At 48.0% G+C, this 16260-nt stretch overlaps 2 protein-coding genes across 2 annotated transcripts in view; one reads left to right on the plus strand and one right to left on the minus strand.

The window, feature by feature from the left end:
• The window catches only part of LOC148451068 (uncharacterized), a 260573-nt gene that overhangs the window by 53586 nt on the left and 190727 nt on the right, over positions 1 to 16260 (plus strand). The gene's annotated exons all lie outside the window — the stretch shown is intronic.
• The window catches only part of LOC148451069 (uncharacterized), a 69407-nt gene that overhangs the window by 3092 nt on the left and 50055 nt on the right, over positions 1 to 16260 (minus strand). The window contains exons 9-13 of the mRNA XM_088462306.1: positions 12279 to 12371; positions 11255 to 11446; positions 10208 to 10286; positions 9991 to 10088; positions 9432 to 9828 (exon numbers count right to left, since the gene is read on the minus strand). Coding sequence (XP_088318432.1) covers positions 9432 to 9828; positions 9991 to 10088; positions 10208 to 10286; positions 11255 to 11446; positions 12279 to 12371 — 859 coding nt within the window. The remainder of the gene's footprint in view (positions 1 to 9431; positions 9829 to 9990; positions 10089 to 10207; positions 10287 to 11254; positions 11447 to 12278; positions 12372 to 16260) is intronic.

Consider the following 16260-nt stretch of genomic DNA (forward strand, 5'->3'; position numbering starts at 1 on the left):
GTCACTGTGACACGTTATTACGTGCAGCAGCCTGATATGTAATAAGCCAGTCACTGTGACATGTTATTATGTGCAGCAGGGCGATGTGTAATAAGCCAGTCACTGTGACACGTTATTATGTGCAGCAGGCTGATGTGTAATAAGCCAGTCACTGTGACACGTTATTATGTGCAGCAGGCTGATATGTAATAAGCCAGTCACTGTGACACGTTATTATGTGCAGCAGGCTGATGTGTAATAAGCCAGTCACTGTGACACGTTATTATGTGCAGCAGGCTGATATGTAATAAGCCAGTCACTGTGACACGTTATTATGTGCAGCAGGCTGATATGTAATAAGCCAGTGACTGTGACACGTAATTATGTGCAGCAGGCTGATATGTAATAAGCCAGTCACTGTGACACGTTATTATGTGCAGCAGGCTAATATGTAATAAGCCAGTGACTGTGACACGTTATTATGTGCAGCAGGCTGATATGTAATAAGCCAGTCACTGTGACACGTTATTATGTGCAGCAGGCTGATATGTAATAAGCCAGTCACTGTGACACGTAATTATGTGCAGCAGGCGGATATGTAATAAGCCAGTCACTGTGACACGTTATTATGTGCAGCAGGCTATGTAATAAGCCAGTCACTGTGACACGTTATTATGTGCAGCAGGTTGATATTTAATAAGCCAGTCACTGTGACTGATTAGGACAGGCCTGGTCAACCTGTGGTTCTCCAGCTGTTGTGAAACTACAAATCCCAGCATTCCCTGCCAGTTTTAGCATTCCCTAATAGCAAAACTGTGGCAGGGCATGCTGGGGCTTGTAGTTTCAAACAGCTGGAGAGCCATAGGTTGGCCAGGCTTGCATTAGGGTGATAAACCAAAGATATTGAGCTGTTAGGTGTAATATAAAGATGAGTCACTGGGGTAATTCTTCCATTTGTTCTACCTCTCAGAATATTACAGAATCACGGGACTGAAAAATAAGAATTTTCCGCCCATCACTGGCATCGCTTGCGCCAAATGTATGGAAGCGGTAAAAAAGAGGCTCCGACAGCACGCATCGAGTTGAGGCCGGAACTGTCACATTGGAGGACAAATATCCCTGCCTAATGGCAGAAGTGACCCATCTGGCGATGGACCCTTTTGAAGCAGGCCAGCCTCTCTGGTGCATCAATCAACACCAACAATGATTCCGTACACCTCATAGATGCAGTATGGTCCAAGTAAATGCGTAACGCATGTACCACATCCAACAGTGATAAGGAAGAAGCTTCACTAGTCACTGAATACTGGCAGAAAGCCGGAAGGACAATATCTTGGTTAATGTGGAAAGCCGATACCACCTTTGGCAGAAAGGAAGGTTTAGTGCGGAAAAAAATAAGCAGAAATTTACAAGAAAGAGACGCTAATTCCGATACCCACCTGGCCGAGGAAATGGGCAAAAGGAAAATCACCTTCAGAGTGAGATATCACAATTCTACAGACTCCAAAGGCTCAATGGTGCCTCCAAAACTAAAGGTATATAAGGAGACTGCATGCGAAGAACTCCTTGTAAGAAAGTCTGAACTTCTGGAATGGTGGCCAATTTCCTTTGAGTCGACAGGGATGAAATCTGTCCATTAATAGAGGACAATCTTAGACCCTTACCAAATCCCTCTTGTGAAAAGGACAAGAGGTGAGATACTTGGAATATTTCAGGCATGAACTTGTGTTGGTCACACCAAGATATATATATTTTCCATATACGATGATAAATCTGGGAAGTAACTGGTTTAAAAGCCTGTATCATGGTTTTCACCACAGATTCTGCAAACCCTTTGGTCCTCAGAATTTTGGATTCAAGAACCATGCCGTCAAAGCCAAGCGATGCAAATTGGGGTGACGGGCATGGACCCTGAAGCAACAGATCTGAATGTGGAGGCAGATAAAGAAGAACATCCAAATAAAAGACAAAGCTAGTGGGTTTCAACCAATCTGTGCTCAGCAGCCCAAATAGGTCTCAATCCTGTCTGGATATCACCACATCCACATAATTTAACAAAACACAAAAAATAGAAAAGAAGAACCACACACGGGTGCTTATCCACAAAGGGAACATCTGCCAACATGGTCCAAAGAATTGTGTACCACTGACGACGCGGCCAACCTGGACCCACCAGAAAAACCGTCCAGCCTACCTGTCGAATTCGGTGAATTACCCTTGGTAACATTAGCAGAGGTGGAAATATGTAACCCAGCTGGAACAGCCAAGGTGCTGTCATGGCATCCACCAGAGATGCCTGAGGATCCCAGGACCAAGATCCGTACCTTGGAAGCTTCTTGTTGAGATGAGATTCCATTAAATCTATTTCTGGAGATCCCTATCTGGCAACTATTTCTGCAAACACCTCCTGGTGTAATTCCCATTCCCCTGGATGCAGACTGTGGTGACTTAAGAAGTCTGCCTCCCAGTTGTCCACCCCTTGAATGTAAACTGCTGAAATAACTGGAACCCAATTTACTGCTCAATGAAGAATGTGAGAAACCTCCCTCATTGCCAGCCACCTGCGTGTGCCACCCTGCTTCTTTATGTATGCAACTGCTGTGGCATTGTCTGATTTAATTCATACTGGTAAATTATTTAGATAGCATTGAGCCTGAATGAATGCATATCAAATTGCCCTTAGTTCCAATATATTAATAGGAAGAGCAGTTTCCTGGGCAGACCATACACCCTGCAAGTCTGTCCAGAACCACTGCCCCCAGCCTGTAATGCTGGCATCTGTGGTGACAACGGTCCAAGCTTTTACTGACAATTGGCAACCCTGGTTCAGATTTGCATCCTCCAGCCACCAGCGGAGAGACTGCCGGATCTGCAGAGATAATCTGAACATCTGATTGTTTAATCGAGGGTCTGGTTTTATCCATCAATGAAACAATTGGTTCTGTGGAGGTCGGGCGTGAAATCTGGCAAAAGGAACAGCTTCTAATGAAGCTACCATTTTCCCCATTACCTGCATAGCCCTTAGAACAGAGATATGAGATAACTGTAAATGGTCATTATTCTGGATTGAAGATCCTGAATCTTTGCTTGTGGCAGAAACTCTGACACTGAGTGTCGAAGAGAAGACCCAAAAATACCATCCTCTGAGATAGAATTAAATTTGATTTGGGAAACTTGATGATCCAGCCGAATCTCTGGAGCATGCCTAAAGTAAACTGAATATGTTGTTTCAATAGAGCTATTAAGGGAGCCCTTAGCAACAAATAGTCTAGATAAGCAGACACATATAATCCCTCTCTCCTGAGTAGGAATATAATTATAAAGACTCTGGGGGCGGTGGCCAAACCAAATGGCAGAGCCTGAAACTGAAAATGTTGATGCTGCACTGCAAACCGCAGAAGATGTTGATGATCCCGCCATATAGGAATATGGAGGTAGGTAGGCATCCTTGATATCTATGGAAGCCAGAATATCTTCTTCTTACAATAGAACAAATGACTGACCTTATTGACTCCATCTTGAATTTCTCCATGTGAAGATAAACATTTAAGTCCCTGAGGTTGAGAATGGGTCGGAATGACCCGTCCGGTTTGTCTACTAAGAGAAGATTAGAGTAAAACCCCAGAACTACTTGTAGTGCTGGAAATTGAATACTTTCTCCGGAATGGAAAGCGCAGAAATTGCCTGCTTGAGAGCCGCCTTTCTGCAACCATCAACAGGGAGGAGTTGAAAAGAACCTTCTTGGAACAGGACCCTCAAAATCCAAAATGTAACCCCTGGTGACTATATGACTTACCCAAAAATCGGGATTGTATTGAATCCAAGTTTCCTGGAACTTGAGTAAGCGACTTCCCACCAGAGGACGGGTCCCAGTCCCATGACAGTCATGTGGATCTCCCTGCTGGCTTAGCTGCAGGTCGACTGGTGCCGGAACCACCTCGTCCCCTAAAGGTCCCTCTTTGTAGACCTCTAGGTGCACCTTGGAAAGCCTGAAATCTTCCCTTACCTTCATTACGAAAGGAACAAAACCTAAGAGTTTTTGTTTTAGGTGTAGTTACAAGAAGGTAAGGACTTTTACCTCCTGTAACCTGTGAAATATTTTTTGTTAATTCTGGACCAAACAAAGACCTTCCTTCAAAAGACAATGCCTCTAGAGCATGTTTTGATTTTATGTCTGCCTTCCATGTTTTGAGCCAAGCGAACGCCTGGCAGAAACAGCTAAGGCTGAAATATGAGACTGTATCTGAATAGTATCTAATAAAGCGTCATCTATATAGGTTAGAGCTTCCGAAATCTGATCAACCAAGGAGTTAGCTTCAGATTCATCCCCGGATTGAAAACCAGTAATCATCCGATTCATCCAGGGACAGATAGCCTCAATCACCCAGACGCTGGCCAGAATTGGCCGCAGCGATACTCCTGACAAGGTGAACAAAGATTTTAGAACAGCCTCATTCTTAGTAGTGAGGAACCTAACCAACCTAGCAATAAGAGCATCCACCATGGGTGGTATTTCCCATTCATTGGTATCATATTCTGAAATAGGATAAAGACACTTACATTTTTTCGGAATATGACATTTTTAATTCAGTTGTAACCAGGATCCCTTTACTATTTCCTCAAAGTAAGAAAATTCTGGGAAAACCAAAACATGTTTGTTCTTACGTTTAAAAAAAGAAACTGCACTAGTCTCTGGCATAGCCGCCACCTGTAACTACACTAGTCTCTGGCATAGCCGCCATCTGTAACTGCTCTAGTCTCTGGCATAGCCGCCACCTGTAACTGCGCTAGTCTCTGGCATAGCCGCCTCCTGTAACTGCGCTAGTTTCTGGCATAGCCGCCATCTGTAACTGCCCTAGTCTCTGGCATAGCCGCCTCCTGTAACTGCCCTAGTCTCTGGCATAGCCGCCTCCTGTAACTGCCCTAGTCTCTGGCATAGCCGCCTCCTGTAACTGCGCTAGTCTCTGGCATAGCCGCCATCTGTAACTGCGCTAGTCTCTGGCATAGCCGCCATCTGTAACTGCCCTAGTCTCTGGCATAGCCGCCATCTGTAACTGCCCTAGTCTCTGGCATAGCCGCCATCTGTAACTGCCCTAGTCTCTGGCATAGCCGCACCCTGTAACTGCTCTAGACTCTGGCATAGCCGCCTCCTGTAACTGCGCTAGTCTCTGGCATAGCCGCCTCCTGTAACTGCGCTAGTCTCTGGCATGGCCGCCTCCTGCAACTGCGCTAGTCTCTGGCATGGCCGTCTCCTGCAACTGCGCTAGTCTCTGGCATGGCCGCCTTCTGCAACTGCGCTAGTCTCTGGCATAGCCGCCTCCTGCAACTGCGCTAGGCTCTGGCATAGCTGCCTCCTGCAACTGCGCTAGTCTCTGGCATAGCCGCCTCCTGCAACTGCGCTAGTCTCTGGCATAGCCGCCTCCTCTAACTGCGCTAGTCTCTGGCATGGCCGCCTTCTGCAACTGCGCTAGTCTTTGGCATAGCCGCCTCCTGCAACTGCGCTAGTGTCTGGCATAGCCGCCCCCTGTAACTGCCCTAGTCTCTGGCATAGCCGCCCCCTGTAACTGCGCTAGTCTCTGGCATAGCCGCCTCCTGTAACTGCGCTAGTCTCTGGCAAAGCCGCCCCCTGTAACTGCGCTTGTCTCTGGCAAAGCCGCCTCCTGTAACTGCGCTAGTCTCTGGCAAAGCCGCCTCCTGTAACTGCGCTAGTCTCTGGCATAGCCGCCACCTGTAACTGCGCTAGTCTCTGGCATAGCCGCCTCCTGTAACTGCGCTAGTCTCTGGCAAAGCCGCCTCCTGTAACTGCGCTAGTCTCTGGCATAGCCGCCACCTGTAACTGCGCTAGTCTCTGGCATAGCCGCCTCCTGTAACTGCGCTAGTCTCTGGCATAGCCGCCTCCTGTAACTGCGCTAGTCTCTGGCATAGCCGCCTCCTGTAACTGCGCTAGTCTCTGGCATAGCCGCCTCCTGTAGCCGCGCTAGTCTCTGGCGTAGCCACCTCCTGTAACTGCGCTAGTTTGAGGTGTCCTCCCAGTCATAATCCAATTCCCCTTCTTCCTGTGAAGAAATAGCTGAAGCTTCTTCTACAGGAAAATCTACAGAGGAATGTGACCACTTTTGAATGGCTGTGGCCCCAATTTATTTCGGGATTTCGCCACCTAAGTCATCGTTCCCATATTCTAGGCCCATCTGGGCTCTACCAAGGGATCAGCCAAAGGAGGAGCTTGAGCACAGGGTGTCATATAATTTTCCTGAAAGTAACGTATGTCACCTATGGCATCCACCTTAGACCTGGCCCAATCAGGCACCACCGACTGTTCAGCCGAACATCCTGGTGATGGATTTACCTGTGAACTGTCAGGATCCGGCCTGGGATCGGCCTTTACTCACTGATGAACTGGTGTCTTTAGGCTCCGAGGCGTTCAGATGCCTGTGGTAGTGGCTGGTAATGGCTGAGGATTTTCCCTGGGGTCCGTTTGGACTTCCTGACTCCTGTGTTAGCAGGCATGGGTGCAGCCATGTTGGTTCATCTCACCTGATCAGTCATCTCCAATGGCAGCCCTGCTAGTCTCCCAGCTGATCTCATGATCCAATGACCAGCTGCCTAGGGGTGTTTAGGTCTAACTCCTGCAACAGGAAGTTGCTGTTCAACATCGCTGTATGAGTGCACATAGTCTTTCCCTGTGACAACCGTCTCATGTTCCAGAGGCCGTATTTCTTTCTTCAGTCTTCCTGGTTTCCTGTGTGTCTTCAATCACAACTCTGTGTATTCAGTCCTCATGTTCCGTACAAGTTCCTGGCTTCCTGTGTGTCTTCAATCACAACTCTGTGTATTCAGTCCTCATGTTCCGTACAAGTTCCTGGCTTCCTGTGTGTCTCCAGTCACATCTCTGTGTATTCAGTACCCACGTTGTGTACAAGTTTATCCTTTGTGTCTCAAGTTGCCCCACTGTGTATCCTTTCCAGTGCTCTGCGGGTGCGTCCGGAGTCGCACCTGTGTACAAATACTCACCACTGTGTACACTTTCAAGTCATCTGCTGGTGTGTCCGGAGTCGCACCTCTGTGTACTAAATACACACCATAGTGTGCAAAGTACGCACCATTGTGTATTTCATCCCTGTGCTTCAGTACAAGATCATCCCGAGTGTCTCAAGCTGCACCTTCGTGTACTAAATACATGCCATAATGTACAAAGTATGCACCATTGTGTACTTCATCACTGTGCTTCAGTGCAAGATCATCCCGAGTGTCTCAAGCCGCACCTTCATGAACTAAATACATGCCATAATGTACAAAGTACGCACCATTGTGTACTTCATCCCTGTGCTTCAGTACAAGTTCATTCCGAGTGTCTCAAGTCGCACCTCTGTGTATCCAGTCTCCAACTTCAATACAAGTTCACCCTGAGTGTCTTCAGCTACACCTCCAATACGCCCCCAAGTGGCATCCTTGTGTACTTTGTCCCTGTGTTCGGTACAAGTTCCGTCTACACCTCCAGTGCACCACCAAGTGGCATCTTCGTGTACCTTGTTCCTGTCTCACTATAATTTCATGCCTGCACATTCAGTACGTCTCCGGAACATCTTAGAGTATCCAGTCCCAGTGTTTCAGTACTAGCAGTTCCCCTGTGTTACTGAATTCTTAGTGTTCCCTGTGGTAGTTATATATATATATATATAAATATATCAGTCTTCTGTCACTCCAAGGTAGTTGTCCAGAGGGCGGCGACCTGCTCACTTGGTGCAGCGTAAAACCAAATCCCAATTGCAGGGGTCGCTGGAGAAAACCACCAAGTGAGCTAGACTCCGCGCCTCTGGGAAGGTCTAGCCAAACCCGGGCTTGACCGCAATTAGGAGACACTTCGAATAAGTATAAACAGTGACTTGTTTTTTTTTAAAACCTTTTTCTGGCTTATCCATACTGAGAAAGAAAGACAAGTCTACTCCAATCATTCAGCTACCTAACTTCCGATAGGAAAAGTGTAGCCCTGAATGAATAGAAAATACAGAGGTAAATGTAGAGTCTTATTCACCCACTTGTTTAAATGCAAAAACACCCCGGCCCCAAAAGACCAAATTCTTTGCCTATAAACCAAAGGTAAAATAAATTGTCATATACACACACACACCCGTTTAAGATACTGCCTGACTATCAGTGACAACAGTGCAGTAACTATGCTTATACATACTGTATAGAAAGCCCAGAACACCAGGGTAACTGCACATAGTAAAACTCCAGGGTTACGGCTTAGCTTGTCAGGCCTCCATCACGCAGTGCCTGCTCTGACTTCCCCCAGACCTCAGATGCTGTGGCTTTGCAGCAGCCTGTATTTTAATCAAAATAAATACCAGGGGGGTGGATGCGTGGCCGGCTGCCGAGTCCTGCTAATTCCGGACACCTGTGAGATAGCCTCAAGCGTCCGCTGCTTGGCCTGATGATGTCAGCGTTGCGCGAATACACGTGCAGTAGTCATTTACTAGTAACATATATGACCTTTATGCCTGCAGCCCCCTCAGATGTATGTCTGGCATGGAGAGAGACCCAGGGACATGGTAGTTTGGTGACTCTGTCAGTGGTCGTCTTTAGAGTGGGATACAGGTTCACACAAACCCTCTAATCTATATAACTCCCTCTCTGTTGGTGCTTATCGCCTGTCTCCAGGAACTAAACACCCAAATCCAAAGCATTAACATAAAGAAATACAACCTAACTAAAAGCTAGGACCTATCTAGCTAGTGCCTTACTCCAAAGGCACTATACACAAGACTGAGCTTAAGGTGGAAAGGGAGGAGTTATATAGGGGTGGGAGCCAGTTTTCAATTAGCTAGTGCCCGACTCTATCCATCACTATATATAACCCAGATGTAAGGTGTCCCCCAGATGGATGATAAAGAAATGTATATAATGCAGCAGGGACCAGCCCAAAACCGCTCTACATAAGTTAACAAATCATTAAACAAAAATTAAATATAATTAAAATTTCAAAGAAACAGGTTAATCGCAAATTGAGCAATAATATTCCGCATATCATCCGATGTAGTATCAATAGGCCAGGCCAAGCCCTTTGGCTGAGCGTGTAGAATTAGGGATTGTCGTAGCAGGGCATGGTTGTACGTGCCGGCCCCGTCCACTGAGCGTGCAACACCATTACGTCATGCAGAAGGAGTGTAACACACTGCCTCAGTAAGTGCAACAATGACCGTCCTAAGGACGTCCGATTGGCTGCACATACTGGCCAGGGAGCCAGTCAGTCCACAGGACACTCTGCGGGTGATCCAGTAGCAGTCCTGGCTGTAGGAACCCTGCTAACCAGGAACAAGGGCCAGCGGGGTAGACAGTTCTGCCCACAAAGCCTCTGCACCGGAACTAGTCGCCCATAACTAGTTATGGCTCTGTGTTGTAGTGCAAGGAAAATATGCAACTCCTTTCTGTAATAAGGCTTTATTACTCACCTGTGGTGATATCTGTAGGGAATTCATCCTCCTTACACTGCTGATCACCCCTCACATACGTCTCTTCTTCTCCCTCTGTATCTTCTGCCTTCATATCAGTCACATACGTCTCTTCTTCTCCCTCTGTATCTTCTGCCTTCATATCAGTCACATATGTCTCTTCTTCTCCCTCTGTATCTTCTGCCTTCATATCAGTCACATACGTCTCTTCTTCTCCGTCTGTATCTTCTGCCTTCATATCAGTCACATACGTCTCTTCTCCCTCTATATCTTCTGCCTTCATATCAGTCACATACGTCTCTTCTTCTCCCTCTGTATCTTCTGCCTTCATATCAGTCACAAACGTCTCTTCTTCTCCCTCTATATCTTCTGCCTTCATATCAGCCAGAACTTCACCCTAAATAACCCACAAAACAATAAAGCAACATTGTAAAATGTCAGATTTCATGAAATCACAGTAAGTAGCAGATTTGTGGTTAATAAGACACACACAGCTTCTCTACAGATCACATAGTGACAGTCACTTGGGTATATTGGTGAGACCCTAAATCCCATCTACCTGATGCTCCTGTGGGGTTCTGTGATTCTCCTCTGTACAATCCTGTAAATAAAGAGGATGGGGACATCTCTCTGGAGTATTTCTGTTACTGGGTCCATCTGTAGGAGACACACAGTTACTGAGTACATTGTATATATGTGATTATCATGTGATGTGTGTATATAGTGGGCCCCCATACCTGCTCTCCCCTGTACAAAAAATTACAGTCTCCTCCTACCCAGTGATGTGAGGGGCCGGTGATTCTCCATCATCACATCCTTGTACAGACCCCTGTGTTCCTCTATACACTCCCCCTCCTGTATGGAGACAGACAGTGACATCTTGAAACGTTTTAGGAACCTGACACACACAATGATACAGTCATCACCCAGACACATTCCCTGGTGTTACTGTATAATGTCCCATTCCCAGCAGTAACCTCTCCAGTCATCAACCTGACACATTCCCTGGTGTTACTGTATAATGTCCCATTCCCAGCAGTCACCTCTTCAGTCATCACCCAGACACATCCCCTGGTGTTACTGTATAATGTCCCATTCCCAGCAGTCACCTCTCCAGTCATCAACCTGACACATCCCCTGGTGTTACTGTATAATGTCCCATTCCCAGCAGTCACCTCTCCAGTCATCATCCAGACACATCCCCTGGTGTTACTGTACAATGTCCCATTCCCAGCAGTCACCTCTCCAGTCATCACCCAGACACAACCCCTGGTGTTACTGTGTAATGTCCCATTCCCAGCAATCACCTCTCCAGTCATCACCCAGACACATCCCCTGGTGTTACTGTACAATGTCCCATTCCCAGCAGTCACCTTTCCAGTAACCACCCAGACACATCCCCTGGTGTTACTGTATAATGTCCCATTCCCAGCAGTCACCTCTCCAGTCATCACCCAGACACATCCCCTGATGTTACTGTATAATGTCCCATTTCCAGCAGTCACCTCTCCAGTCATCACCCAGACACATCCCCTGGTGTTACTGTACAATGTCCCATTCCCAGCAGTCACCACCCAGACACATCCCCTGGTGTTACTGTATAATTTCCCATTCCCAGCAGTCACCTCTCCAGTCATCACCCAGACACATCCTCTGGTGTTACTGTATAATGTCCCATTCCCAGCAGTCACCTCTCCAGTCATCACCCAGACACATCCCCTGGTGTTACTGTATAATGTCCCATTCCCAGCAGTCACCTCTCCAGTCATCACCCAGACACATCCCCTGGTGTTACTGTATAATGTCCCATTCCCAGCAGTCACCTCTCCAGTCAGCAGCTGAATGATCTTGTTGGTGAGGTCCAGGATCTTCTGGTCATTGTATCTCTCATGTATCAGTGAGTGAGGTGGAGGCACCGTGATGGGGCTCTGGGTCCTGCTTAATCCTCCTGACACACAGGGACGGCTGCTGGGTGTCTCACACTCACTGGATGTCTTCTTCACTACTGTGTAATCCTGTGTATTAGGGGAGACATGTATGAAGGTCAATTAAACCACCTAAATGGGGCTGTTTATTCAGGTAATAACTTTGCATAATATACAAGAATTTTCACAATATCAAGTCTTGTAACGATCTCCTATATACAGGAAAATGTAGATATATAGTATGCAGATCTGACTTTTGTCAGTGACATAAAGAAAAGAACATAATGCAAGCAATGTACTAAATCCCAACTCCAGTGAGGACTGTGAGACTTATACTAAAAAAAATTGATACCAGCTAGCTACCTGCTGCTGGGTTATAACTATAGATATAAGTGATGTCACTGTGACACTTCCAGATCCCCTCACCTCCCCAGTCATGTCCCTGTATTAATATAAATATTTGATGTCACTGTGACACTCCCAGATCCCTGTCAGCTCCACAGTCATATCCCTACATTATTACTATAGATATAAGTGATATCACTGTAATACTCCCAGATCTCACCTCCCAAGTCACATCTCTTTATTATTATAGATATAAGTTATGTCACTGTGACACTCCCAGATCCCCTCACCTCCCCAGTCATGTCCCTGTATTATTACTATAGATATAAGTGATGTCACTATGACACTCCCAGGCCCTCTCACCTCCCCAGTCATGTCCCTGTATTATTACTATAGATATGTGATGTCACTGTGACACTCCCAGATCCCCTCACCTCCCCAGTCATGTCCCTGTATTATTACTTAAGCTATAAGTGATGTCACTGTGACACTCCCAGATCCTCTCACCTCCCCAGTCATATCCCTGTATTACTATAGATATAAGTGATGTCACTATGACACTCCCAGGCCCTCTCACCTCCCCAGTCAGCAGGTAGATGATCTCCAGGGTGAGATGTAAGATCCTCTCAGTCCTGTGACTTTCATCCATGTCCATCCTCAGTGAATCAGTGAGAATACAGAATGTGTGATGTGTAATAAAGACTCTGGTTCCTCACAGCAGGACTGTCTAGGAATAAATATAATAAATATCACAGAGAAAACATGTAACACAGTCATACATGTAACACTGAGTGACCAGTAAGTCTCCCCTTTCCCCCCAGCCATAGAGCTCTGGTCAGTGTCTGTCAGAGGTTCCTGTGACCCAGCCCCATAAGGCTCTTCAGAGGCCGTCACACAACGCTGTACTGTATAAGGTTACACCAATGCTCCTCTCCTGGCCGGGGGTCTTATTCCTCCCAGACACATATTTGGTCCAATTTGCTCCACGTGAATCTTTTACAAACACACTAATTAGGGATGTTGGGATTTTTATTTTTGTGTTACATTTATTCCGGAACTGAGAGAATCTGTGACTATACTGAGGTCCTACAGGGGTGTGAGGGGGGAGTACACAGTAGAGCAGAATGGGTGCAGTTTTGGGTGTGGGGAACTAACGTAGGAATACAGAGCGCATAACAGAAGGTGTAACAGCTGTACAGAGGTGGCAATAAAACAGGGGAGGGGGAAGGGAAAAGAAGAGGTTAATAACACAGGGATAGGACAGTAGGCAGCCCAGGGGACAAACAAAGGGTGAGACATGTCCTGGAGGATAATCAGTGACACTCTGAGGATCTGGGGACTGTCACAGCCACTGGCTGTCTCTGAGAGAGTCTCTATTGCTCAGGATAACAAGACGCCCTGACAGACAGTCTCAGCTCAGGGAGTGCAGCCCTTTGTTACATGGCCTGTCTGTGTCCTTCTCACACATTCTTCCCCTGCTTCTGGTATATACATACGTGTTATACCTACTATGTGTTATTCCCTGACCACTCATTACTGTTATTATTACTCTGCAGCTATAACCACATGACACCACAGGCTGCTCCCCCTGTATAATAATAATAGGAAACCACAGGCTGCTCCCACTGTACGGTATTGCACCACAGGCTGCTCCCCCTCTATAGTGGGACACCACAGGCCACTCCCCCTGTATAGTGGGGCACCACAGGCCGCTCCCCCTGTATAGTGGGGCACCACAGGCTACTCCCCTTGTATAATAGGGCACCACAGGCCACTCCCCCTGTATATTGGGAACCACAGGCCGCACCCTTGTATAGTAGGACACCACAGGCCGCTCCCCCTGCATAGTAGGACACTGTAGGCCAATCCCCCCGCATACTGGGGCACCATAAGCCAATCCCCCCGTATAGTGGGGCATCACAAGTCGCTCCCCCATATAATGGGGCACCATAGGCCACTCCCCCTGCATAGTTGGACACCACAGGCTGCTCCCCCTGCACAGTAGGACACCTCAGTCTGCTCCCTGTGTATAGTATGGCGCAACAGGCTGCAACCAGCTTATAACAGGGTGCCACATGATGATCCCCGTGTATTGTAGGGCGCCACAGGCTGCTCCCCCTGTATAATAATAGTAACAGGACACCAAAGACTGCTCTCCTTGTATAATAGTACTAACAGGAAAGCACAGGCTGCTCCCACTGTACAGTATTGCACCAAAGGCTGCTCCCCCTCTAAAGTGGGACCACAGGCCACTCCCCCTGTATAGTGGGGCACCACAGGCCACTCCCCCTGTATAGTGGGGTAACACAGGCCGATCCTCCTGTATAGTGGGGCAGCACAGGCTACTCCCCTTGAATACTGGGGCACCACAGGCCACTTCCCCTGTATATTGGGGAACCACAGGCCGCACCCTTGTATAGTGGGACACCACAGGCCGCTGACCCTGTAGAGTAGGACATCACAGGCCTTTCCACAATGCATAGGACACCACAGGCTGCTACCCCTGCATAGCAGGACACCGCAGGCCAATCCCCCCACATAGTGGGGCACCATAGGCCGATTCCCCTGCATAGTGGGGCATCACAGGCCGCTCCCCCCATATAATGGGGCACCACAGGCTACTCCCCCTGCATAGTAGGACACCGCAGTCTGCTCCCTGTGTATAGTATGGCGGCACAGGCTGCAACCAGTTTATAACAGGGCGCCACAGGATGCTCCCCGTGTATTGTGGGGCGCCACAGGCTGCTCCCCCTGTATAATAATAGTAACAAGACACCACAGACTGCTCTCCTTGTATAATAGTACTAACAGGAAAACACAGGCTGCTCCCACTGTACGGTATTGCGCCAAAGGCTGCTCCCCCTCTATAGTGGGACACCACAGGCCACTCCTCCTGTATAGTGGGGCACCACAGGCCGCTCCCCCTGTATAGTGGGGTAACACAGGCCGATCCCCTTGTATAGTGGGGCAGCACAGGCTACTCCCCTTGAATACTGGGGCACCACAGGCCACTCCCCCTATATATTGGGGAACCACAGGCCGCACCCTTGTATAGTGGGACACCACAGGCCGCTGAACCCGTAGAGTAGGACATCACAGGCCTTTCCACAATGTATAGTAGGACACCACAGGCCGCTACCCCTTATATCAGGACACCGCAGGCCAATCCCCCCACATAGTGGGGCACCATAGGCCGATTCCCCTGAATAGTGGGGCATCACAGGCCGCTCCCCCCATATAATGGGGCACCACAGGCCACTCCCCCTACATAGTTGGACACCACAGGCTGCTCCCCCTGCATAGTAGGACACCGCAGTTTGCTCTCTGTGTATAGAATGGCACCACAGGCTGCTCCCTCTGTATAGCAGGATGCCACAGGCTGCTCCCCCTATAGAGTAGAGCACCATTACCTGGTGCTGCAGAACACAGAGACGTCGCCTTCTTCACGCTTCACTCTTGACGGACACCTGGAAGCTGCAGATGAGATCACATTTCCTGTGTGTGGAATGCACAGCTCAAAAGAATGATGGTGCGCACAGCCCGGAAGTAGGGTGTGATTGGCAGGGTATTGGTTCGTACCCTCTGACGTCATCAGGTGGCATCAGATCATGTGATCAAACCACGTGACCGCTTCACACACAGAGTCCCCGGGTCCTGCAGGCTGAATTGGAAGAGACTAAGGTTAGAGAAGGCACTGGGGGCATGTGGGGCAGATGGCAGTGTGAGGGGGTAGCTGGGGGCATGTGGGACAGATGGCAGTGTGAGGGGGAAGCTAGGGGCATGTGGGGCAGATGGCACTATGAACGGGAGGATTTGGGCATGTGGGCCAGATAGCAGTGTGAAGCTGGGGGCATGTGGGGTAGATGGCAGTGTGATGTGGAAACTATGAAAATGTGGGCCAGATAGCAGTGTAAGGGGTCCCAGTGCTGGTGGGCAGTGGGACCAGGCAATGGAAGGGATGAGCATTTAAGAAAGTGAAGAGATAAATCCCCTTCTGTAGATGTATGATGACGTAATCTGCCAGTGTCCAACGTCATTCCCTACCATCCAAGTGGGCATAGAGGGGGAATATATTCATGTGGCGAGCCACCGTGCTCGCAAGGAGACAATTTTCTTATTTTTGTGGAAAGTGTGGGCAGAAATCTCCACTTCCGCCCTCATTCACGTTACTTCCAGGTACGGCTACTGAAGGGGTTTTATGCTCTTCCATTTAAGAAAGCATGATGGTCCTTCTGCCAATTTGGATCTAGAAACAACCATATATCACTGTACGGTCCCCTCCCCTTATATAATAATAATACCACCTATCAGTGTGTGCTGGGATCTGTGTCACTCCCCATCATATATCACTGTACAGCCCCCTCCCCCCTATATAATAATACCACATATCAGTGTGTGCTGGGAGCTGTGTTATTCCCCCTCATATATCACTGTACGGTCCCCTCCCCTTATATAATAATAAAACAACATATCAGTGTGTGCTGGGAGCTGTGTTATTCCCCATCATATATCACTGTACAGCCCCCTCCCCCCTATATAATAATACCACATATCAGTGT

This window comes from Taudactylus pleione, unplaced genomic scaffold (assembly GCF_031769625.1).
Source record: "Taudactylus pleione unplaced genomic scaffold, aTauple2 ptg001186l, whole genome shotgun sequence".
Classification (NCBI taxonomy): Eukaryota; Metazoa; Chordata; class Amphibia; order Anura; family Myobatrachidae; genus Taudactylus; species Taudactylus pleione.